Raw genomic sequence first — 25721 nt, forward strand, 5'->3', positions numbered from 1 at the left:
CTTTTCAAATCATCGCCGACTACACTGCTTTCATCAACACTCTGGGAATCATCGAGACGGCTGATTAGCTGTCCTCCGAAGAACACTCTTCCAGAACGAGTGCAGGTGAACACAAACAATTAAGAAGGACATTGTGACCTCTTGTGGACAATCAGAGCCTTACACCTGTTTCCAGTACTTATCTTATATTATCTCCAATTTATTGTCCATGTAAAAAACTTGTCTGATTAGGATGAATAATATCAGACATTACCTTTTTAATTCCATGCGCTATACATTTTGCTAGAATTTTTGCATCACAAAAGTGCAGTGTAAGGGGTCTCCAATTTATTTTAATGGACAGGGTCTTTATATTTAGAACTTGGATCATGTTTCAGTAATAATGAAATCAGACCTTCTTGTTGAGTAACTAATAATCTACCATGTGTGTAGGAGTGGTTAAAACATGCTAATAACGGTCCTCTGAGTGCATCAAAAAAGGTTTGGTATACTTCCACTGGTATGCCATCCAACTCTGGAGTTTTCACTGACTTAAAGGCTTTAATTGCATCAAGAAGTTCCTCCACTGTAATTTGGGATTCACATGCCATAATTAGTTAGTTAATTTTACATAATTAATATAAAAAAATCCATACAATTATCTGGAGATGGAGGAGACTGAAATTAAAATGTGCTTAAACTACTTGCTTCCTCTTTCAAAATATTGTTTGGTGAATCATGGGTGACTCCATTATTGTCACAAGTTTCAGTAAATTATTTTTGGTGGCATTTCTAAATAATTTGGTGCATTTTCCCCCATATTCCATCCAGTTTGCTCTATTTTTTTCTTTAGTTTTTCCTCTAACTTATTATGTGCCTCTATGGTACAGTTTTTATTGCTATCTATCTGTACTATTAGTCCTTCCATTTGCTTTGTTAATATGGACTCTTTTGACCTAAATTGCTTTTGTTTTAGAGATGAGTGCTGAATTGCATGGCCTCTAAAGGCACATTCATACAATAAGGGGATCTGCTGTACCCATGTTATGTCCTTTATAAATTCTTATGCCCTAGTTAAAAACAAATGATCATCCAATAGGCTGATTCAATTTCCAATATCCTTGCATACGTGGAAATTCTGTAAGAGTAATATATATGTCAATTATTTGATGGTCTGACCACATTCTGTCCCCTATCAACACATTTTAAACTTTTTATGCCAGCGAGAATGACATAAGAAAGTAGTCAAGATGACTAGCTTGATTGAGCCTCTGCCATGTATATCTCACTAGGCCTTTCAGACCCCTTGACTTTTTACACATTTTATTACGTTACAGCCTTATTCTAAAATTGATGAAATAATGTTCCTCATCAATCTACACACAACACCCCATAATGACAAAGCAAAAACAGTTTTTAGAATTTTTGCTAATGTATAACTTTTTAAATATTTTTTTAAACCCTTACTTACATAAGTATTCAGACCCTTGCTATGAGACTCGGAATTGAGCTCAATTGCATCCTGTTTCCATTGATCATCCTTGAAATGTTTCTACAACTTGATTTGAGTCCACCTGTGGTACATTCAATTGATTGGACATGATTTGGAAAGGCAGACACATGTCAGAGCAAAAACCAAGCCATGAGGTCCCAGGGCCCCCGAGACACCGGGACCCAAACTTCGAAAAGAGCACACAGTGCCACCCACAGAACAGAAGAAGATTAACCGCCAAAAGCATTTCCAACGCCCTCACCTCGATTTGTATTATGAACTCAGCAAAAAAAGAAATATCCTCTCACTGTCAACTGCGTTTATTTTCAGCAAACTTAACATGTGTAAATATTTGTATGAACATAAGATTCAACAACTGAGACATAAACTGAGCAAGTTCCACAGACATGTGACTAACATAAATGGAATAATATGTCCCTGAACAAAGAGGGGTCAAAATCAAAAGTAACAGTCAGTATCTGGTGTGGCCACCAGCTGCATTAAGTACTGCAGTGCATCTCCTCCTCATGGACTGCACCAGATTTGCTAGTTCTTGCTGTGAGATGTTACCCCACTCTTTCACCAAGGCACCTGCAAGTTCCCGGACATTTCTGGGGGGAATGGTCCTAGCCCTCACCCTCCAATCCAACAGGTCTCAGACGTGCTCAATGGGATTGAGGTCCGGGCTCTTCGCTGGCCATGGCAGAACACTGACATTCCTGTCTTGCAGGAAATCACGCACAGAACGAGCAGTATGGCTGGTGGCATTGTCATGCTGGAGGGTCATGTCAGGATGAGCCTGCAGGAAGGGTACCACATGTCTTCCCTGTAAAGCACAGCGTTGAGATTGCCTACAATGACAATAAGCTCAGTCCGATGATGCTGTGACACACTGCCCCAGACTATGATGGACCCTCCACCTCCAAATCGATCCCGCTCCAGAGTACAGGCCTCGGTGTAACACACATTCCTTTGACGATGAACGCGAATCCAACTATCACCCATGTAGAGACAAAACCGCGACTCGTCAGTGAAGAGCATTTTTTTGCCAGTCCTGTCTGGTCCAGTGACGGTGGGTTTGTGCCCAAACGCGACTTGTTGCCGGTGATGTCTGGTGAGGACCTGCCTTACAACAGGCCTACAAGCCCTCAGTCCAGCCTCTCTCAGCCTATTGCGGACAGTCTGAGAACTGATGGAGGGATTGTGCATTCCTGGTGTAACTCGGGCAGTTGTTGTTGCTGTCCTGTACCTGTCCCGCAGGTGTGATGTTCGGATTTACCGATCCTGTGCAGCTGTTGTTATACATGGTCTGCCACTGCGAGGACGATCAGCTGTCCATCCTGTCTCCCTGTACCGCTGTCTTAGGCGTCTCACAGTTGCAATTTATTGCTCTGGCCACATCTGCAGTCCCCATGCCTCCTTGCAGCATGCCTAAGGCACGTTCATGCAGATGAAAAGGGACCCTTGGCATCTTTCTTTTGGTGTTTTTCAGAGTCAGTAGAAAGGCCTCTTTAGTGTCCTAAGTTTTCATAACTGTGACCTTAATTGCCGACCGTCTGTAAGCTGTTAGTGTCTTAACGAACATTCCACGGGAGAATGTTCATTAATTGTTTGTGGTTCATTGAACAAGCATTGGAAACAGTGTTTTGGGATTTTTATGAATGATCTTTGAAAGACAGGGTCCTGAAAAAGGGACGTTTCGTTTTTTGCTGAGTTTATATAGTTATCAATACATACACTTCCGTTCAAATGTTTGGGGTCCCTTAGAAATGTCCTTATTTTTTAAAGAAAAACACTTTTTTGCCCATTAAAATAACAAATTGATTAGAAATACAGTGTAGACATGGTTAACGTTGTAAATGACTATTGTAGCTGGAAACGGCAGATTTTTTTATGGAATATAGGCAACCATCACTCCTGTGTTCCAATGGAACTTTGTGTTAGCTAATCCAAGTTTGTCATTTTAAAAGACTAGTTCATTAGAAAACCTTTTTGCGGCCTCCCGGGTGGCGCAGTGGTTAAGGGCGCTGTACTGCAGCGCCAGCTGTGCCATCAGAGCCCCTGGGTTCGCGCCCAGGCTCTGTCGTAACCGGCCGCGACCGGGAGGTCCGTGGGGCGACGCACAGTTGGCCTAGCGTCGTCCGGGTTAGGGAGGGATTGGTCGGTAGGGATCTCCTTGACTCCTGTGGCGGGCCGGGCGCAGTGCGCGCTAGCCAAGGTTGCCGGGTGCACGGTGTAGCCTCCGACACATTGGTGCGGCTGGCTTCCGGGTTGGACGCGCGCTGTGTTAAGAAGCAGTACGGCTGGTTGGGTTGTGTATCGGAGGACGCATGACATTCAACCTTCGTCTCTCCCGAGCCCGTACAGGAGTTGTAGCAATGAGACAAGATAGTAGCTACTACAACAATTGGATACCACGAAATTGGGGAGAAAAAGGGGTAATTAAAAAATTTAAAAAACAACATTAAATAGTACCCGCAAAACACCAGTCAGCAGTGGGCACTATTTAATGAAGCTGCCAGTTGACTTTTGAACTGTAGTGTATATATAATTTTTTTTTTGCTTATCTTAATTTCCACAATTCACAAATAATATGCGTAATAATGTAGGCAGTGTCACGGCCGTTGTCGGAATGAGACCAAGGTGCAGCGTGGTACGCGTACATTTTATTTTATTTGTTCAAATGTCGCCAATAAAAACAACCGTGAAGCTTACAAAGGCCCCTAACAAAGACAACTTCCCACAATGACAGAAGGGAGGCCGTCGTTGGTGCCTTCGTGCTATGACTCTTAACTGGAGGCTTCGTGCCATGGATCATCACTGGAGTGAGGAGACGTATGGGCAGCCTGGTGCGTGGAGCTGCCACAGGGCTTACCAGGCTGGGGAGACACACAGGATTCCTGGTTCTGGGAGGAGGCACAGGACTCACCAGGCTGGGGAGACATACTGGAGGCTTGGTTATTGGCGGAGGCACCGGATACACTGGGCCGTGGAGGCGCACTGGAGGTCTCGAGCGTAGAGCCTGCAGAACCCGTCCTGGCTGGATAGTTATCTTCGCCCTGCAAATGCGGGGCGCTGGCACAGAACGCACTGGGCTGTGTAGACGCACCGGAGACACAGTGCGCAGAGCCGTCGCAGGATATCCTGGGCCGAAGAGACGCACTGAAGACCAGGCGCGCTGAGCCGGCACCATCCGTCCTGGCTGGATGCTCACCCTAGCCCAGCAGATGCGGGGAGCTGGGATGTAGCGCACCGGGCTGTGATCGCGCACTGGAGACACCGTGCGCTTCACCGCATAACACGGTGCCTGACCAGTACCACGCTTCTCCCCACGGTAAACACGGGGAGTTGGCTCAGGTCTATAACCTGACTCCGCCAATCTCCCCGTGTGCCACCCCAAATATTTTGGGGGGCTGCCTCTCGTGCCTGCTACATTGCAGTGACTCCTGGTATCGTTGTCATTCCTCCCTTGTCCCCTGCCATAACATGCTCCCATGTCCAAGATGTCCTCCACTCGCTCTTCTTCCGGGCCCAGGATCCATGCTCCTCCTGGCCATGCTGCTTGGTCCCTTGGTGGTGGGAGGTTCTGTCACGGCCATCGTCGGAATGAGACCAAGGTGCAGCGTGGTGAGCGTACATTTTCTTTTATTTGTTAAAATGTCACCAACAAAACAAGAAATACCAAAAACGACCGTGAAGCTTACAAAGGCTATAGTGCCCCTAACAAAGACAACCTCCCACAATGGCAGAAGGGAAAAAGCTGCCTAAGTATGATTCCCAATCAGAGAACAATAGACAGCTGTCCCTGATTGAGAACCATACCCAGCCAAAACATAAAAAAAGAAAAACATAGAAAACAGAACATAGAATGCCCACCAAAATCACACCCTGACCAAACCAAATAGAGACACTAAAAGGCTCTCTAAGGTCAGGGTGTGACAGGCAGTTCATGCAAAGGTTTGTTACCTATAAGCAGCATTGCCATTACAAAGATTACATTTTTGGCAAGAAATTATTATTTTAGGAAACAATTATTGTGATTCATCCTACATTGTCCCTAACATCATAACCCCATAGCAACAGATGTGGGATACATACACACACACACACACACGTACTCGTACACACTCGACCCCTCTCCCCCACAAACAACCACAAGCTCAGATGTTCAACAGTTGTTCCATCCCCGAGACCAACTCAAGAAAGGCCTTGATGTGTGAAGACAGTTGCAGTTGTTTGAGAAGGCATGCAGAATTTAGCAAAAAAAATTGGCAAAAATATGTCAATTGTATTAATCAATGTCAAGTCCTAGCTGTTGGAGATCAGGTACACCCCTGAAACACACACACGCTGGTCCCCCGTTGTGATCATTTCCCCAAGTATCTCTGTGCAGTCAGACCTTTGATTATTCCGTGCCACCAGGGCCACAGTAATTTATCCCCTCTCTGATTGTCTGAGTGTGACCCCCTCCCCATGGGTTACTGCAGCTAGTGTTGCCAGCACTGCCACTACCTGGGTGGGGGCACCCCACCCAAATCCCCACCGGCTAGGTACAAGGTTGTCAAGGTTCTCATTAACAGCTTTGAGAATTTTCTTGTATATTATGCTCACCCATCAGGGGACTTTGGCTTTGTAGGCCCAACACTGCCACTAGCCTCATACCATGAATATGCATATCCATCTCGAGACCATTCCGATTTTTCACAAAGTTGCAGGGATGTTACGTGTTCTATTTATATCAGTACATTCGTAACAACGTAAGCAGTATGAAACATCTATTCAATCAAATAAACCTCACGTAGCAAATAAGCCATATTTCAACACTTTCATTGACCTCCATACAGAAAGTCCCTACCATGTAGGCGAAACAACGAAAAATCGCCATCTGCTGGAGGGAGACAGATTTCCGCGGAGTTGGGCCTCTCTCTTCCCCACCCTCTCTGTGGAAACCAGGTCTCACGTAAATTATCCCGAAGCTTCGTGAAACATTAGAGGAACTGTCGCGACAGTGTTGTCGCTTTACGTCATCCCGCCATTTTAAGTTGAGGACAAATATTTTTTCTGGCAAGAAGCTAACCAAGCTGAAGCTCAAGTATATTCAACTGTGGGGAAACATCTTGCGTTGAACAATTAGAGTGCACGCTCTTATTCCACGTTGCCTGATTCGGGCTCTCTGAGTTTTAAAGGGATTGAATGAAGAGTTAAGGTGAGTGGGCCAGAAATGTGTAGTGTCCCTGAGTGGAGGCACGAGGCCTACGCTGGACAGTGGTTAGCGTTTTGGTAGATAACGTTACATATTCCAGTTTAGTTAACCGAACTAGACCTGTTAAAATGTACCACATTTGCACCATATTTCATTTTAGGTATCTGGTATTTCTGTAGTTAACTAGCTTAAAGCTTTGGTGGATTGGCTAAGGTCCATTGTTTGACTGCGTTGTTAGCCTCAGTTAGCCCACTGAGGTGTCTCGTCGGAAGCCAGACTAATCTAATCAAATTGTATTGGTCACATACACTCGCAATAACATTTGCTAACCATGTGTAACGAAATGCTTGTTCTAAAGGCGTCCTTATCCGGAACAGTTGGTGCATATATTACGTAATTTTGTGACATTTTTGTTCGTTTTAGTCTTGAAGGTGCAATTCGAAGGACTCTCCCTGCGCTATGTACACGCAGAGATTAATGGGATGCTTGAGGGGGGAGGCATCCCGTTAATTCATTTTTTAGGCTGTTCGTGCGAACATTTGTTTTTCACAAGTTCGGTGCAAAAGTCAACGCCCCTTCGTTGCTCATTGGTCAACAGTAGGGATTCAAAAAATGTACTGTTTGTGTAATAGCGGGTTCTCATTGTGTGGTTATCCAGCAGAAGTAGACTCTGTTCTCTGCTTTCACAGGTCAGTGTGGATTGCACATTTTGGTCACCGAGAAAATATAATAAAAAGCGAATGGAAACTTCAATTGCACCACTGTTTAACTTTACCTTACACCTATAAACTATTCCCCAAAACCGACCAACCCATCCCACTACTTTGACCCTAAATTATCCTACACTAGGCCTGGGAGAATGGAACCCCTTCTCTCAACGTACTGCAGATCTTCTGTGTTAAAATCTTACACCCAAATATTTATCTGCTGCTGCAACTACCATGTATCTTCTGTGATTTCTGCTCCATCAGTATTAGAGGTTGACCGATTAATCGGAATGGCTGATTTAATTAGGGCCTATTATAACAATCGGTAATCTGCATTTTTGGACACCGATCATGGCCGATTACATTGCACTTCACGAGGAGACTGCGTGGCAGGCTGACCTGTTATGCGAGTGCAGCAAGGAGCCAAGGTAAGGTGCTAACTAGCATTAAACGTCTCTTATAAAAAAACAACCAGTCTTAACATAATCACTAGTTAACTATACATGGTTGATATTACTAGTTTATCTAGCTTGTCCTGTCTGGCATGTAAATTAATCACATTGATTATCATTGAATCACAGTCTACTTCTCCAAACGGGTGATTTAACAAGCGCATTTGTGAAAAAGCACTCGTTGCACCAATGTGTACCTAAACATCAATGCCTTTCTTAAAATCATTACACAAGTAAAACATTTTAAACCTGCATATTTAGTTAATATTTACTTGCTACCATTAATTTATTTTAACTAGGGAAATTGTCACTTCTCTTGCGTTCTGTGCAACAGTCAGGGTATATGCAGCACTTTACTGCGTTTGCCAGCAGCTCTTCTCAATGCTTCAAACATTTGTGCTGTTTATGACTTCTGTTTATGACTTATGACTTCAAGATTATCAACTCCCGAGATTTGGCTGGACATACTGAAGTGCCTATAAGAACATCCAATAGTCAAAGGTATATGAAAAACAAATGGTATAGAGAGAAATAGTCCTATAATAACTACAACCTAAAACTTCTTACCTGGGAATATTGGACTCATGTTAAAAGGAACCACCAGCTTTCTCATGTTCTGAGCAAGGAACTTAAACGTTAGCTTTTTTACATGGCACATATTGCACTTTTACTTCTCCAACACTTTGTTTTTGCATTATTTAAACCAAATTGAACATGTTTCATTATTTATTTGAGACTAAATTGATTTTATTGATGTATTATATTTAGTTCAAATAAGTGTTCATTCGGTATTGTTGTAATTGTCATTATTGTGTGTGTATGTACTGTGGGGCAAAAGGTATTTGGTCAGCCACCAATTGTGCAAGTTCTCCCACTTAAAAAGATGAGAGGCCTGTAATTTTCATCATAGGTACACTTCAACTATGACAGACAAAAAAAGAAAAAAAATCCAGAAAATCACATTGTAGGATTTAATGAATTTATTTGTAAATTATGGTGGAAAATACGTTTTTGGTCACCTACAAACAAGCAAGATTTCTGGCCCTCACAGACCTTCTTTAAGAGGCTCCTCTGTCCTCCACTCGTTATCAGTATAAAAGACACCTGTCCTCAACACCCCCCTATCCACATCGATGGAACAGTAGTGGAGAGGGTAGTAAGTTTTAAATTCCTCGGCATACACATCACAGACAAACTGAATTGGTCCACTCACACAGACAGCATCGTGAAGAAGGCGCAGCAGCGCCTCTTCAACCTCAGGAGGCTGAAGAAATTCGGCTTGTCACCAAAAGCACTCACAAACTTCTACAGATGCACAATCGAGAGCATCCTGGCGGGCTGTATCAACGCCTGGTACGGCAACTGCTCCGCCCACAACCGTAAGGCTCTCCAGAGGGTAGTGAGGTCTGCACAACGCATCACCGGGGGCAAACTACCTGCCCTCCAGGACACCTACACCACCCGATGTTACAGGAAGGCCATAAAGATCATCAAGGACAACAACCACCCGAGCCACTGCCTGTTCACCCCGCTATCATCCAGAAGGCGAGGTCAGTACAGGTGCATCAAAGCTGGGACCGAGAGACTGAAAAACAGCTTCTATCTCAAGGCCATCAGACTGTTAAACAGCCACCACTAACATTGAGTGGCTGCTGCCAACACACTGACTCAACTCCAGCCACTTTAATAATGGGAATTAATGGGAAATTATGTAAAATATATCACTAGCCACTTTAAACAATGCTACCTAATATGTTTACATACCCTACATTATTCATCTCATAAGTATACGTATATACTGTACTCTATCATCTACTGCATCCTTATGTAATACATGTATCACTAGCCACTTTAACTATGCCACTTTGTTTACATACTCATCTCATATGTATATACTGTACTCGATACCTTCTACTGTATCTTGCCTATGCTGCTCTGTACCATCACTCATTCATATATCTTTATGTACATATTATTTATCCCCTTACACTGTGTATAAGACAGTAGTTTTGGAATTGTTAGTTAGATTACTTGTTGGTTATTACTGCATTGTCGGAACTAGAAGCACAAGCATTTCGCTACACTCGCATTAACATCTGCTAACCATGTGTATGTAACAAATAAGATTTGATTTGATTTGAAACAGTCACACTCCAAACTCCACTATGGCCAAGACCAAAGAGCTGTCAAAGGACACCAGAAACAAAATTGTAGACCTGCACAAGGCTGGGAAGACTGAATCTGCAATAGGTAAGCAGCTTGGTTTGAAGAAATCAACTGTGGGAGCAATTATTAGGAAATGGAAGACATACAAGACCACTGATAATCTCCCTCGATCTGGGGCTCCACGCAAGATCTCACCCCGTGGGGTCAAAATGATCACAAGAACAGCGAGCAAAAATCCCAGAACCACACGGAGGGACCTAGTGAATGACCTGCTGAGAGCTGGGACCAAAGTAACAAAGCCTACCATCAGTAACACACTACGCTGCCAGGGACTCAAATCCTGCAGTGCAAGACGTGTCCCCCTGCTTAAGCCAGTTCATGTCCAGGCCCGTCTGAAGTTTGCTAGAGAGCATTTGGATGATCCAGAAGAAGATTCGGAGAATGTCATATGGTCAGATGAAACCAAAATATAACTTTTTGGTAAAAACTCAACTCATGTTTGGAGGACAAAGAATGCTGAGTTGCAGCCAAAGAACACCATACCTACTGTGAAGCATGGGGGTGGAAACATGCTTTGGGGCTGTTTTTCTGCAAAAGGACCAGGACGACTGATCCGTGTAAAGGAAAGAATGAATGGGGCCATGTATCGTGAGATTTTGAGTGAAAACCTCCTTCCATCAGCAAGGGCATTGAAGATGAAACTGGTCTTTCAGCATGACAATGATTCCAAACACACCGCCTGGGCAACGAAGGAGTGGCTTCGTAAGAAGCATTTCAAGGTCCTGGAGTGGCCTAGCCAGTCTCCAGATCTCAACCCCATAGAAAATCTTTGGAGGGAGTTGAAAGTCTGTTGCCCAGCAACAGCCTCAAAACATCACTGCTCTAGAGGAGATCTGCATGGAGGAATGGGCCAAAATACCAGCAACAGTGTGTGAAAACCTTGTGAAGACTTACAGAAAAAACATTTGACCTCTGTCATTGCCAACAAAGGGTATATAACAAAGTATTGAGAAACTTTTGTTATTGACCAAATACTTATTTTCCACCATAATTTGCAAATAAATTCATTGAAAATCCTACAATGTGATTTTCTGGATTTTTTTTTCCCCCCTCATTTTGTCTGTCATAGTTGAAGTGTACCTACTTGCACAATTGGTGGCTGACTAAATACTTTTTTGCCCCACTTATGTATGTGTATATATAAATAAAATTGGCAGATTAATCGGTATTGGCTTTTTTTGGTCTTCCAATAATCGGTATAGGCATTGAAAAATCATAATCGGTCGACCTCTATTCAGTGTAGTTGATCACCATGGCTATAAATGCAAGAAATCCTACTCACTCGGGGGCTCCCAGTCGACTCTCTCTCACCCTCGGGCTATTCTCTGCTCTATTCGCTGCCTCAACATAGGCTGCTTTTTGCACCACTCGAACTCTGGCAATCTCAACCTGTTTCTCGGGGCACTTTTGATCCCCAAGTGCATGGGCACCCCCACAGTGCTTTCTCTATCCTAACTGTACACTCCCTCTGACTATGCCCTCCTGTACATTTCTCATATTGTGCGATCTCCATTTTATACACTGCTGCAACATGTTCAAATTGTAACTGACTTCAGTGGGCAAATGCGCCCTTTCGATGGCCACTGGCATGCTGGAGAAGTGTGCCCTTCATGGATTAATCCCTGTTTCAACTGTACCGGGCAGATTGCAGACAGCATGTGTGGGTGAGCGGTTTGTCAACGTTGTGAATAGGGTGCCCCATGATAGCGGTGGGTTTATGGTACGAGCTGGCATTCGCTACGGACAGCTAACACAATTGCATTTTATCGATGGCAATTTGAATGCACAGAGATACAGTGATGAGATGCTGAGGCCCATTGTCGAAACATGAAGTGATGGATGAATGGCACGACATGATAATGCACGGCCCCATGTCGCAAGGATCTGTACACAATTCCAGGAAGCTGAAAATGTCGCAGTTCTTCCATGGCCTGCATACTCACCAGACATGTCACCCATTGATCATGTTCGGGATGCTCTGGATCAACGTGTACGACAGCGTGTTCCAGTTCCCGCCAATATCCAGCAATTTCGCACAGCCATTGAGGAGTGGGACAATATTCCACAGGCCACAATCAACTGCACTGCATGAGGCAAATGGTCATGCCAGATACTGACTGGTTTTCTGATCCACGCCCTTTTTTCCGTGGTATCGCTAACAGCTACATCTGTATTTTCAGTTGTGAAATCCAAAGATGACGTCCTAATGCTTTTTTTATTTCAATTTACTGATTTCCTTAATATGAACTGTAACTCAGTAAAATCTTAAGTTGTTGTGTTTTTAATTTTGTGGTGTATCAGCCTAAAGCATTCACTTTCTGCTAGCTAGCTATCCTTGTAAATGTTTTTGGGGGAGAAATCTCATGTTGGCGAGTTAACGTTAACCTGTGACTTTCCGGCCTTCATTTTCCTTGAAAATGGGAAGATTTGAGCATTGTTTGGCAACATTGATCAGTTTTCGACACTAGCTTCGAAGCTAGTTCCACACATCAAAATAAGATGTTGCCTTACCTTGCTAGCTACATGGAAATCATTTAGCTAGCTTTGCAGAAGAAATTGAGCTGCACATGGTTATCGCAATGGTCTTCCAAGCCTTTGTGGCTCTGTCCACACTGCCTAATGACAACACTGATGCAACCAACTCCATGTCTGCATATTATTAGTTACTATGTAGTTTGTAAACTAAACATGTCGTTTTCTCGCTGCAGGTGAAAGATGACCCAGTTTTTACCCCCCAATCTGCTGGCCCTATTTGCACCGCGGGACCCCATACCATTTCTGACCCAGTTGGAGAAGCTTCCACATGAGAAACACCACAACCAGCCATACTGTGGCATCGCTCCCTTCATCAGGCACTTTGAGGTAAGACAAACCTACCTAGTTCTTGTGCAATTACTCTTCATGAATGAGATGGATAGTTGGCTATTTGATTGAATGCCTTTGGCCCTTTAGCTTTTCTTAGCCTAACTTTTGGACTCTTTTGATAGGATCCCAGAGATGCCCCTCCCCCTACTAGGGCAGAAACTCGTGATGAGAGGTTGGAGAGAAAGGTGAGACAATTGGAAGAGGGGTTACTTTCTTTTGGACATTTTCTTTCACTTTTAGTCTCTGAAACCTCAATGCGTATCTGAATGAGATTGGATAACTTGGAATCTTCAGTAGGTTGTACTAGTACATGGCTTAAATGTACATGTACAGTACCCATTTGGGGTTTGAGTCTGAGGGGCCTAGCTAACTTGTGTCTGTTTTACAGAGGAGGGAGAAGATCGAGAGGAGGCAGACGGTTGTGGAGACAGAACTGAAACTCTGTAAGTTGACATGATGAGCTTGTGACATTCATAGGATTTACTGAAAGTTGAAGTCATGTTGTAATATTGGCTTCTGCTTTCTTCTAGGGGATCCACACAATGACCCCAATGCTCAGGGGGATGCCTTCAAGACCCTGTTTGTGGCTCGTGTTGTAAGTGCATTATACAGGCTCTTCCATGGCATCTTTACCTTCCATCCTGTTTTGGCCATTGATACTTAAACCGGGTAGTGATTAATAACAAATGAAGCACACATACACCACAATATAATGAAAGAAAATGCAGATGCTTTGTTATCGAATGGTATGAAAGACAGAAGTGTGTTCTGAGGACAATTCTAAGACCAAGCTGCCAGTGAAGTTTACACCTTTTGTATTTGGCACATGTGATCGATGTTAACTGTTATCATTGCTGCAGAATTATGACACAACGGAATCCAAGCTTCGCCGTGAGTTTGAGGTCTATGGACCCATCAAAAGGGTAAGTTTTGTCTCCCAAACCACCCATTGGTTTTACAATACAACTTATTGGCCATTTGTTAGTGGCAGTTGGTCCTCTTGCCCCCCCCCCCAGCTTGTTCAGCTAGCTTTATTATAGTCGCTCTCTCTTCCAGATCTACATAGTCTACAACAAGCGGTCAGGGAAGCCCAGAGGCTACGCCTTCATAGAGTACGAGCACGAGAGAGACATGCACTGTGAGTACCACGAGAGACCAACCCCCTTATAACCCACCATCTCAAATGGGTGTCTGAATGCTGGGAGGGTACGTAGGTGGGATAGTATTTGTTGAAGGACTCGTGTAAGTGAGAAATGACGACGGCACCAGATTGTGGCAGCTTACAAATGGTTGTAATTTCACTATAGCTTTAGAAGTTGTAGCAGTTGGTGTTGCTGACTATTAGTTAACATCAGCACCTTATACTCTTGCCCAGTGTACGAGGAAGCCTCTTTACTGAATAGCACCTTTTTTATGGTGCAAACTGACTAGGATCTGTTTTTAAAGTGTTTTTTTTCTTTCTGTACTGCACTAGCAGCTTATGCTGTCCCTGGTGTGATTTCCCATTGACGGGCCAGGATGGGTGTTGGTTTTACATTTATCCATAGGTCTAGGCCCACTCTTAATATCTGCCAAATTTAAAAAAAATAAAATGTTCACACTGCTGAGGCACACTGAGCTGTTCTGCGCTGGTCTGATTATGCTGCGAGGACATGTTGAATGGAAAGTATCCAGAGTATGGTTTGGATTGGAACAATGGTATGAAAAGAGTCAGACGAGAACTAGCTGGCAAGTAGGCTTGGGCGGTATCCAGATTGTCATGCTTTCATAATGACCTTGTCATACTGGGATATTCGGTAATACTGGCACTGAACCCAAGCGGTGCTGTTTTCAAAACCCACTGATACTCTAATCTGAAGGTTAGCATTGCTAACAAGTACATGTAAAATTCCATGGAATGCTAACCGCATTGTGAACATTTTGTACAGTTTCTGACCTAAACTATACAAGTAACTCAAATGCTACACAGTTTGCTGCATGCACAAAACCAATATATGCCAACAAGGCTCTTGATCCAGGAGGGGATTCTCTGCTGTTACCAAGCGAATGCTTGATTTTTGGAAGAAGCTAACCACTTAGCTAGATGGCTAACTAGCTACTAAATTAGCCAACCAAACACAGAGGAGAACTTTTAGACCTTCTGTAATTAGATCACCTGGCTCATGCGGCACAACAGTGAATGACTCCCAAGGCTCCGGTCTCTCGTAGTTGTGTGCTTGTAAACAAACACCACATGACAGGGGACTACAGTAAGCTGCATTATAATGTAACGGGTGAAATTAAGAACTCAATGTTTATCTCCTAATGTATTGTACAAGTTGACTGCAGGTATTTACTTAAGTAGCTACAAATGTTAAAATGTATCAAATTTGAAAGAAATTGTTTCAACAGTATGGAAAAACCATCCTTGTCTTTTTCCAAATACCCCGGTATACGGTATAACGCCCAAGCCTACTGGCAAGGGGGTTAAAAATATGGATCCACAGTCCATACAAGTTGAAGGTATAACTCTGAACACAAGGGTCACCAAAATCCATCCATCCTTTTTATTTTCAGAACTTTGAGTTTAGAATGGCTATGTTATTAATTAGGGGAAACAAGGTGCTGAGTGAGGTTTGTGTGACGTCTGTCTTGTGTTTGTGGAGCATGATGACCTCTTGACTAACTCAAGAAAGGGTTTCTGTACTGCACTTGTCTGAGTGAGTGCAGTTAGTCCAGCCATGGCACTTCTATGTGGCGGTGCCATTCGGTGGGAAGATTTGGCCTATGTCTTGTATGTATAAACAACTTCTAAGCCTTGTTCTTCTGGTCACCTTGAATGCCTTTGCTTGCATTAGGTTAGGCCTGTAATGATTAGTGTTAAGTCCTCTGTGGAATGGGTGGGTTCCCTGGTTGGACCACCAACGGTAAGCTACAGGCCACCAACAGGCTAGTACCCCCCCCTCCCAACTTGTCTGGTTAACTTGGGTACCCTCCTCTCTGTGCTTTTGTGTGACACTAGGCCATTTCTATCAGCTCATATCAGTGGTCCTCCACCCTGGTCCTGGCATTATTGTCATTTATCGTATTTAAATTATCGTATTTAAATTCAGGCAGGCGGGTGTTCCCGGTCTAAATCTGGCCTCTAAGATTGCTACTTACTGGCTACCTTCCAGGCCGACTACATTGCAGTCACTTGCCAGATATCACATCACCTGGGTAGGTGTTTTACATATCAGCTAATCATATAAAATAACAATCGGATGCCTGACTGCTAGTCGGTGATGAGGCAAGTATCCACACAGAGCGACTGCAATGTAGCTGGCCTGAAACGCAGCCACTGATTAATTGCTGGAACACTTAGGGTCATGCACCCATGGTGCAATGAACAGACAGGGAGTAGTGTTCCCCGGGACCAGGGTCACCCACCCTTGGTATGATGTGACTCAGGTGAGGGTTGACTTGAGGGGATGTCTATGCTGGCTCTGCAGTGTATTAATTGTTTGTTGTTCTCATTGCCACTGCAGCCGCCTATCTGTGATGGCTATTGGCCAGAGCTGGCTTGCAGATGATGATGATGATGATGATGGTTATGATACATCTACACCCTACTACCACAGCTCAGTATATGGTTGGTATGATGGGTTTGTATGATGGGTAAGCTTTCTTTCCACCCTCCATCCTATTTAGGGAAGAGGAGCTACGTTCAATGGGCAAAGCACATTTTTGTTTGAAGCTGCTTATGTTGCTTGAACAATATTGACATTGATAAGATGGCGCTGGTGCTTTGACCATTGAATGCACCCCCCCAGGCCATTAGTCAGTTAATGGGTGCCCTATGAGTTTTCCTTTTGTGTTAAAGCCACCTCAGATGTATCCATTTTAGCACTTTGTTTTTTACAAATAGACCGAAGTGCTTTTACTATTTGAGTATTTTAGTTGTCTGAAACAGCATTTTATCAAGTTGTCTCTTGCATAATTATTAAGAAAAGGGCAATATATTGCATAACATTGCATCAAAAAGACCACACGTCCAAAACAAAATCCCCTAGCATTGTAAGTTAAGGTCCTTTCTTGTGTGCGTTGAGCTGGCTTTAATGGAATAGGGTTACGAAGGGACTCTAAACACTTTTACAGCAAGGCACATACTTATGCGCACATTTAGCTTTGTCCCTACTATATAACTAGGCAAGAGCAGATGCCAACAAGAGCATAGCGGTAGCTCATTCAGACATGGCAGTCATCTCACCCCTAGATCTCTTTAGCACAGCTGATAGCAAGGATCCCGTGTATACAGCTAATATAACCAGTCTAGTGAGGAAACATGTCACCACTTTTACTAGCCTACATTTATTCTAGCCTACACCAAACACATCCAATTTTCTGTAGATACATACCTTTCTGTTTCTTAAAAAAAATATTTTTTTGATATGCACCGTATGTGTGCTTGTATAGTAAGATTGTATTTAGGCCATGTTTTCGAGTCGTTTTTGGGGTCGAGGTAAGGCAACCCCCGTTTGAGTAAAGTCCTGTCTGATTGGTTGAGAAGGTTATGGTTTGTGGTAAGACAAACCTGGATTGGTTAGGTTAGTGAGGGGTTGTGGTAAGGCCCCCTGGGTAGTATAAACGTGTGAGATGTCATTAAAGTACAGCGATAATTTGCCATGCTCTAGAGAGGGTTCTGGTAAGGCCCTCAGATTGGCTATGAAAGTGAGTGGTTCTGGTAAGGCCCTCTGATTGGATATAAAGAGGAAAGAGTCCTCTGTGCCGTTTCCCATTGGATCGTCTACCACAGCAGAGCAGACCAGTGTAGAGGCCAGGATGGGTCATCATGGATCTCGCCGAATTCTTCGGTCATAATAGACTGATCCCAAGACTGTCTGGGCCAAGGGAGTATATATTTGTGTGTGTTCTGAGTTTGATTCAGAAGCTGCAGCTTCTATGTGGTGGTAAATCTGGCAGGAGCCTGCCATGTTGACTTGCAACTGGAAGCCCTATGCTCTGAGAGGTTCTGAGTCCGACACTGCGCTCGTGTCCAGGCGGTGGTAAGATAGTTGGTGAAAAACAAACACAGCAGCCCATAAAACTCCCACTAAGGTATGTGAACATGGTCACATTTAACATTTGCTCGTATTGAGATGACCCCTCCCCTATATCTCCCCCTCTAGACCAGTATTACAAGGTCAGAGGTTGTATGTAAGGCAACCTAATTTACTCTAGTCTCAATATAGTCTGAAGCACAACATATATTGGGTAAGAAGATTGCAGCATTGCCATACAAGGTTGTGTACTCTGGCAATCAGAGTAAATATTCAGGAACTCAAACCAATGTGTCACAGAATTTGTTAGTTTGGCATGGTGGGATCTTTGTGTCTATAAAATTGAATTATGTGCGAAATTGCGGCGTAAATGACTTGTGCAAAATATTGATTGTAATTATAATCTTATCAAATTAATATATAGTGTGTGTGTGGTCCTCCCATTACGACTTGGGGAAACCATGCAGTTTGATAGCCTACCGATAAAATATGTGTGGTGAAAAGTGCACGGTGATAAGCTTGATTTTCCTTTCCAATAAATATCGAGGGTCTTATGCTTGTGACATGATGATCGATGTTTGACTGCCGTGACAAAATATTCTCTCATCCATTATCTTGTGTAGACTAGCCTATCCGTACTGTATATGCAATCTGTTGGCTAGAGCACACGTGCCAAGACCAGCGTAGGCACATTTGCTATTAAACGCAGGTTTGTGACCACTCAATTTACATTTTTATACATCAGAACTTAAGCGAAAAATTAAGTTGTGTGCACTACGTCGTCACGCACCTTTTTTTAAATCCGCAACAAGTCAGTTTGGTGGGAAAAATTGCATTTACTTTGGATTTGAGAATATTTGCATTCAAATCTGTCGCCAATTGGATGGAAACATAGCTACTGGTAGAAAATCCCCAATTCCACCTGTAAGTGGATAGACGTGCTTTGGTAAGTGAGGTGGGTGTCTGATGTGACGCCTATTCACTGTTCCTTCTGGGTAAGAGGTTGATGTGAAAATGCGGAAATGCATAAATATGGTGCGACATGAATTACTGTCATCTGATTTTAATTTCAAGTGCGCAAGCATTTTTCACAGCAGGCTCTCAAACGCACTCCACAACGAAGTACTGTCAACTGCTTGGACTACTTTGTTTACATTTTATTCATTTAGCAGACACACTTATCCAGAGCGACTTACAGGAGCCATTAGGGTTTGCTCAAGGGCACATTGACAGATTTGCCACCTAGTCTACTCGGATTTGAACCACCGACCTTTCGGTTACTAGCCCAACGCTCTTAACTGTTGGCTAACCATTAGGGACACGCAGTATTCAGTAATAAAGCATTATTGGTAATGGTCTATTTATCTGATTACCGTAGCTTTTAAATTAATGCATTTTTACAGAATCCCATGAGATTAAAGTTATGAAAGGCTGGGTATTTTCTAAATCACTGGAGCTATTTAAATTAATATAGTTTCATGTAAAAATCTTTGCAATGCTACATGAGCCATTCATGTTGCACACTGTAATTTAAGGGTATACATATATAAACTCAGCAAAAAAAGAAACGTCCCTTTTTCTGGACCCTGTCTTTCAAAAGATAATTAGTAAAAATCCAAATAACTTCATAAAGGGTTTAAACACTGTTTCCCATTCTTGTTCAATGGACCATAAACAATTAATGAACATGTACCTGTGGAACGGTCATTAAGACACTAACAGCTTAGATGGTAGGCAATTAAGGTCACAGTTATGAGGACTTAGGACACTAAAGAGGCCTTTCTACTGACTCTGGAAAACACCAAAAGAAAGATGCCCAGGGTCCCTGCTCCTCTGTGTGAATGTGCCTTAGGCATGCTGCAAGGAGTCATGAGGACTACAGATGTGGCCAGGGCAATAAATTGCAATGTCCGTACTGTGAGACGCCCAAGACAGCACTACAGGGAGACCGGATGGACAGCTGATCGTCCTCGCAGTGGCAGACCACGTGTAACACCTGCACAGGATCGGTACATCCGGATGGCAACAACTGCCCGAGTTACACCAGGGACGCACAATCCCTCCATCAGTGCTCAGAATGTCTGCAATCGGCTGAGGGAGGCTGGACTGAGGGCTTGTAGGCCTGTTGTAGTAAGGCAGGTCCTCACTAGACATCACCGGCAACAACGTCGCCTATGGGCACAAACCCACCGTCGCTGGACCAGACGGGACTGACAAAAAGTGCTCTTCACTGACGAGTCGTGGTTTTGTCTCACCAGGGGTGATGGTTGGATTCTCTTTTATCGTCAAAGGAATGCGCGTTACACTGAGGCCTATACTCTGGAGTGGGATCGAGGTGGAGGGTCCGTCATGGTATTGGGCGGTGTGTCACAGCATCATTGCCTGCAATGACAACAAGCGCAGTCCAATCTCAATGCTGTGCTTAACAGAGAAGACATCCTCCTCCCTCATGTGGTACCCTTCCTGCAGGCTCATCCTGACATTACCCTCCAGCATGACAATGCCACCAGCCATACTGCATGTTCTGTGCGTGATTTCCTGCAAGACAGGAATGTCTGTGTTCTGCCATGGCCAGCGAAGAGCCCGGACCTCAATCCCATCGAGCATGTCTGGGGCCTGTTGGATTGAAGGGTGACCATTACCCACAGAAATGTCCGGGAACTTGCAGGTGCCTTGTTGGAAGAGTGGGGTAATATCTCATAGCAAGAACTGGCAAATCTGTTGCAGTCCATGAGGAGGAGATGCACTGCAGTACATAATGCACCAGATACCAACTGTTACTTTTGATTTTGGCCCCCCTCCCCCCTGTTCAGGGACACATTATACCATTTTTGTTAGTCACATGTATGTCGAACTTTGCTGTGAGGATTTATTTTTGCTGAGTTTATAATTGATTTTCAGAATTTTTGCTTGCTTCCTTAGATGTAATATTTTAGCTTAGTTGTGGGCCAAGTCAAGACCGTTGATTGGTCTAAACTCCACTCTGGACCTTGGAAGCCTGTTCCCCTTAATCAGAGACTGATTTAGACCCGGGACACCAGGTATGCAATTATAAGGTAGAACAGAAAAGCAGCAGGCTCGGGACCGCGTAGGGTAACACGCTGACCAAACCGGACGCGCGCATGTTGATTTTTGTACCCCCACACCAGACGTGATCAGGACACGCAGATTAAAATATCAAAACAAACTCTTAATCAATTATATTAATTTGGTGACAGGTCGAAAAGCATTAAACATTTATGGCAATTTAGCTAGCTAGCTTGGGTCTGTTAGCTAATTTGTCTTGGGATATATACATTGGGTTATTTTACATGAAATGCACAAGGTCCTCTACTCCAACAATTAATCCACAGATAAAACGGTAAACCAAATTCCTGTCTCATCTCTCCACCTTCCTCAGGGTTCTCTTTTACTTCTTTGGACTTTATATGGAGGTTGGCAACTAACTTTACAGTGCGTTACTACAACCGACAGGAGTGTGGACGTCAGTTCATCTTTCAATCATCCACGTGGGTACATGCTCCTAAAAACCAATGAGATGGGAGAGGCCGGACTTGCAGCGCGTTGAGCGTCAAATAGAATTTATATTTAAGCGCCTGGCCACACAGACGCTCGAGCAGTGTGGGTGAAATGATTGCATAACGTGTACATTTTATTTTGTAGTGCACGGTGTGGTCAGCATGTAAGAATTACGTACCCTTGGTCTAAACTAGAACCTTCTTAGCTTCAAGGTAAAATGAGCCATTCAACAGTGAGCGGTTGGTCCTAAGTAAGATTTAAATAATCAGACTCTAGTGCTCCACAGAAACCACACCTGAACAGGGCAATCATTATATGCCTAACTTCAATGTTTTGTTTGAATATATTATATGGCAAACTTGATATAATAAAATAAGGTTTGAGATTTTAATAAATGCTTTCAATGGAAGTTGTCAACTTAAAATCTCCCCAATTTCGTGGTATCCAATTGGTAATAGTTAGTCTTTTCTCATCGCTGCAACTCCCGTACGGAGAGGCGAAGGTCGAGAGCCATGCGTCCTCTGAAACGCAACCCAACCGCACTGCTTCTTGACACAACACACATCCAACCAGCCGCACCAATGTGTCGGAGGAAACACAGTGGCGACCTGGTCAGTGGGCACTGCGCCCGGCCAGCCACCGGAGTTGCTAGTGCGCGATGAGACAAGGATAACCCTGCTGGCCAAGCCCTCCCGGATGACGCTGGGCCAATTGTGCGTCGCCCCACAGACCTCCCGGACGCTGCCGGCTGCGACAGAGCCTGGGCTCGACCCAGGGTGTCTGGTGGCACAGCTAGCGCTGCGATGCAGTGCCTTAAACCACTGTGCCACCCAGGAGGCCCCCGGTTTTGTCAACCTTATCTGCTATACCGGCTCACTTGTGATTTTGGTCTAGAATGAATTTCTTTATTCTATCCCTCTTTAGCGTTTCAAAATAAAGATTTACTGAAGTAAAGTGCTTGCACAACAAAGTACTTAAACTGTGGTGCATCTTCGAAAAAGAGAGATGTGCAGGTAAATGCAGCATTTAGTGGTGGAAAAAGGTCTACTACTACATGGTCTGTCTGCCCAGAGAGCAGCTCCACACTACCTCACCTGCTCCTGGTCAGTATATTCATGCACTCTTTGTTAGCGTTACCTTTAAAACCGCAGATCTCCAACTTACCCTTCTCTACCTTATTCTCACCCCCCTCCCCCAGCTGCCTACAAGCATGCAGACGGGAAGAAGATCGACGGAAGGAGAGTGCTGGTGGATGTGGAGAGAGGCCGCACTGTGAAGGGATGGCATCCCCGCAGGCTAGGTGAGGAACTGCACATGATCTCTGTGACGGTGCATAATTATCCATACTACAGTCATGCCATTTAAAATCTTAACACTGAATTCACCGAGTGTTTTGGAATGGATGATTCTCATATTGGCATTGGTCATTTTATGAACCCTTTTTAAATATTTAGTCAGTTTTTAAATGCTTTCATTTCCTGTCAATGATTTTGGTATCACAATGAGCCCTGTTTTCTGTCCCCAACCAGGCGGTGGTCTTGGTGGGACAAGGAGAGGTGGGGCTGACGTCAACATCAAGCACTCTGGAAGAGACGACACCTCACGTTATGATGACCATCCCCCAATTGGAGGGTGAGTACCTACACTGAGCCCTTGGGGTGGTTTGCTATGGGAGGGTTGTCACCCTATTTTAAATAGGCCCTACCCATTAGACCTGAAAGAATTGGATAATCTGAAGGCGAGAGATTACCATATTCCCTAGTTACATCAATCCAATTTATTTGAGATCTGTGTAGAGTGTATGGGCCAGTGGTAGATTTGGGATTGGACATTTTGTTGTTTGACTGACTTGATATTTCTGTATAGAGGTTTGACAGTTGACTTATTTTTGCCCTTCTCTTCACCTCAGGGAACGTGAGCGCGAACGTGGACCTGAGCCCAGAGGGGAACGCAGAGAGCGCAGCCGTGAGCGCGAACGGGGTGTGGAGAAAGAGCGCGGTGGCGAGAGACGGCGGTCCCGGTCCCGGGAAAGACGCAGGCGCAGCTCCCGCTCCAGGGAGAGGGGTGACAGGGGTCTGGTCCAGGCTGGGCCTGCAGAAGAGAGTGTAGGGGGTGGCAGAAGGAGAGACAGAGAGAGGGAGAGGGGGGGAGGAGGGCCAGGGGGAGACAGTCATAGCAGGGAGAGGAGCAGAGACAAAGGTGAAAGGAAGAGGAGGAGCCGCAGTCGAGAGCGCAAGCGAGACCGGGAGAGGGGCAAGGGTGGCGAAGGTGATGAGGGCTTGGTGCTAGGAGATGGTATGATAGGGGAGGGAGGAGAGAGGATGCCTGAAGAGCCTAGTGTGGGTGAGGAAGTGGGAGAGGAGCGCGGCGGGAGGGAGCGGGACAGAGACAGGGAGCGGGACCGTGACCGGAGGCGCAGCCACAGGGACAAGGACCGTGAGAGGGACCGTGAGAGGCACAGGGGCGACAGGGAGAAAGACAGGGAGCATAAGAGAGACAGGGAGCGGGGTGGCGGGGAGCGCAGGGAGGACCGGCATGGCTCTCTCCTGCTCCCTTCGGCCGAGCAGAACGACGTGGGTAACGGGGATGAGGGCGACGCGCCACCCCAGCCAGAAGAGAACAGCCAGGATGGGTTGATGATGGACCAAGAGTCGGTGCAATCGGGGGAGGGTTACGTTTCCAATGAGAACGGCTACAAGGTGGAGACCCAGGCAGAAGAGTATTGAGAGGGGCTTTGCCATCTTTACTAATTTCCTTTAAAAAAATAAATGTATCCAACACAAACTCACATACTCCTTCCCTGTTAGTGTGAAGGATATTGTAATGAGCTGCTGCCCTGTTAGAAACCACAACGGCGCAGTGTAGGCATAAGAAACAAACTGTCAGTTTTATGGGTTAAGTAGGGTTTTGTTTCTTCTGTATTTGAACCCCAAGGACGAGGTCCTCACCACAATTATTTCAAACCCGTCCCTCGGTACCAAACTGAGAACGGTGCTCACTGTCCCTTAACATTCACGCTCTCCCCCAACCGGAACTTTAATCTCACATTCTGCTCTGTCAAGTACTTAACGAGTACCTTCACGAGCGAGGCAGAGATGGCGTAGTTAGGGTGAAATATTTGTTTTTCTTTTTCTTAATCTCAGTTGGTGTATTTTTCTTTATTCAACCAGGGTTGTATTTTTATTTTTATTGGGGTTACGTTTTGGTTTTATTTAACATTTCCCCCCATGTGGTTTGTATGAGTCCATGTTTGTTAGATTCTTTTTTTCCTTCATAATTTTGGAGCCTTCATGTTCCTTTTACTTTAAGTACAAACCTGAGAACATCTTACTCAACTGTCTGGACACATGTCTACCCTCAAGAAAATGTACAGCAACAGCTAGGTTTCCATTCAATTGACGACAGATTTTCATGCACATATTCTTGAATTTGCCTAAAAACATGCGCATGTTTCCATCCTATTGACTTGTTGCAAATAAAAGGCTGTGTGATGTAGTGCAAATTAAAAGCATTTTGTGGTTAAATTCCCATGTATCAAAAATGAAAAACTAGTTAAATGGGTTTCATCACATTTTCAACTCCACTGATTGCGTTATAGTGAGTGTGCTCACTTTGGTATTGGCATGTGTGCTCTAACCAATAGCACGATCTGTGTGCTGTTGGCTAGAGCGCACATATTGCCTACATGACATCATATGGACAATAGTTTTTTTTTTTAACAACCAAGCATAGATTATCATGTCACCAGACGAAAACCCTAGATATTTATTGGTTAGTAGCATCAAGCTAATTACCTTGCGCTTTCACCACCCTGTGAAGTTCACTTATTTCATCTGTAGTTTAATGAACAGCATGCTTTCCCGACTAGTTGTTGTGGGAGGACCACATGACGCCACGTTTACTTCAATATGATGGTTATTGTATCAATATTTGCGCATAAAAGCATTTCCACTGTTTTTCTAATTAATTTTACTTACAATATTCTACTTTGTCTAGTGTGTTTTTTGTTTTGACATTTGGATAATTTACCCCAAAAATGTCTACGGCCTGTCACTACTTTTTTGTATCTGATGTCCTTTACTCACATAAAGGTTGGCTGGAAACCTGGTTATTGAAAATGTTTGTGGGAGTAAGGAAATGTGTTGCAAAGTGCATGTCCAAGAGTTGGCAAATATTGCTCATTTTTATTCTGTAAAGCAAGACTGGGGAACCCTCAATGGAATTGTTCTGATTCTCCTGAAATAAAGTTTTGTTTTTAAA

At 44.1% G+C, this 25721-nt stretch overlaps 1 protein-coding gene and 1 non-coding gene across 3 annotated transcripts; both read left to right on the plus strand.

Moving 5' to 3' along the window:
- LOC139406898 (U1 small nuclear ribonucleoprotein 70 kDa-like) lies at positions 1 to 25721 on the plus strand. 2 transcript variants are annotated; one of them, XM_071150036.1, is made up of 10 exons: positions 1 to 105; positions 12768 to 12921; positions 13047 to 13109; positions 13313 to 13367; positions 13455 to 13519; positions 13785 to 13847; positions 13981 to 14062; positions 22660 to 22761; positions 22991 to 23093; positions 23371 to 25721. In XM_071150036.1, exons 2-10 carry the CDS (start codon positions 12775 to 12777, stop codon positions 24185 to 24187), a joined length of 1497 nt encoding a protein of 498 aa, XP_071006137.1. In that variant the 5' UTR covers positions 1 to 105; positions 12768 to 12774; the 3' UTR covers positions 24188 to 25721. The 2 variants fall into 2 exon arrangements, with proteins under 2 accessions (XP_071006137.1, XP_071006136.1); XM_071150035.1 differs by lacking the exon at positions 1 to 105 and adding an exon at positions 6477 to 6677.
- LOC139408151 (small nucleolar RNA SNORD35) lies at positions 12622 to 12700 on the plus strand. Its single transcript, XR_011634207.1, has one exon. It is a non-coding gene; the product is annotated as a small nucleolar RNA SNORD35 (small nucleolar RNA).

The sequence above is a fragment of the Oncorhynchus clarkii genome, chromosome 4, assembly GCF_045791955.1.
Source record: "Oncorhynchus clarkii lewisi isolate Uvic-CL-2024 chromosome 4, UVic_Ocla_1.0, whole genome shotgun sequence".
Classification (NCBI taxonomy): domain Eukaryota; kingdom Metazoa; phylum Chordata; class Actinopteri; order Salmoniformes; family Salmonidae; genus Oncorhynchus; species Oncorhynchus clarkii.

What these genes read in the sequence shown, in the direction of transcription:
- LOC139406898 (XM_071150036.1), top strand. Translation starts at nt 12,775, where the DNA reads ATGACCCAGTTTTTACCCCCCAATCTGCTGGCCCTATTTGCACCGCGG. An exon ending in CCTTCATCAGGCACTTTGAG is followed by an intron (nt 12,922 to 13,046) that starts GTAAGACAAACC and finishes CTCTTTTGATAG; the next exon opens with GATCCCAGAGATGCCCCTCC. An exon ending in GCACGAGAGAGACATGCACT is followed by an intron (nt 14,063 to 22,659) that starts GTGAGTACCACG and finishes CCCCTCCCCCAG; the next exon opens with CTGCCTACAAGCATGCAGAC.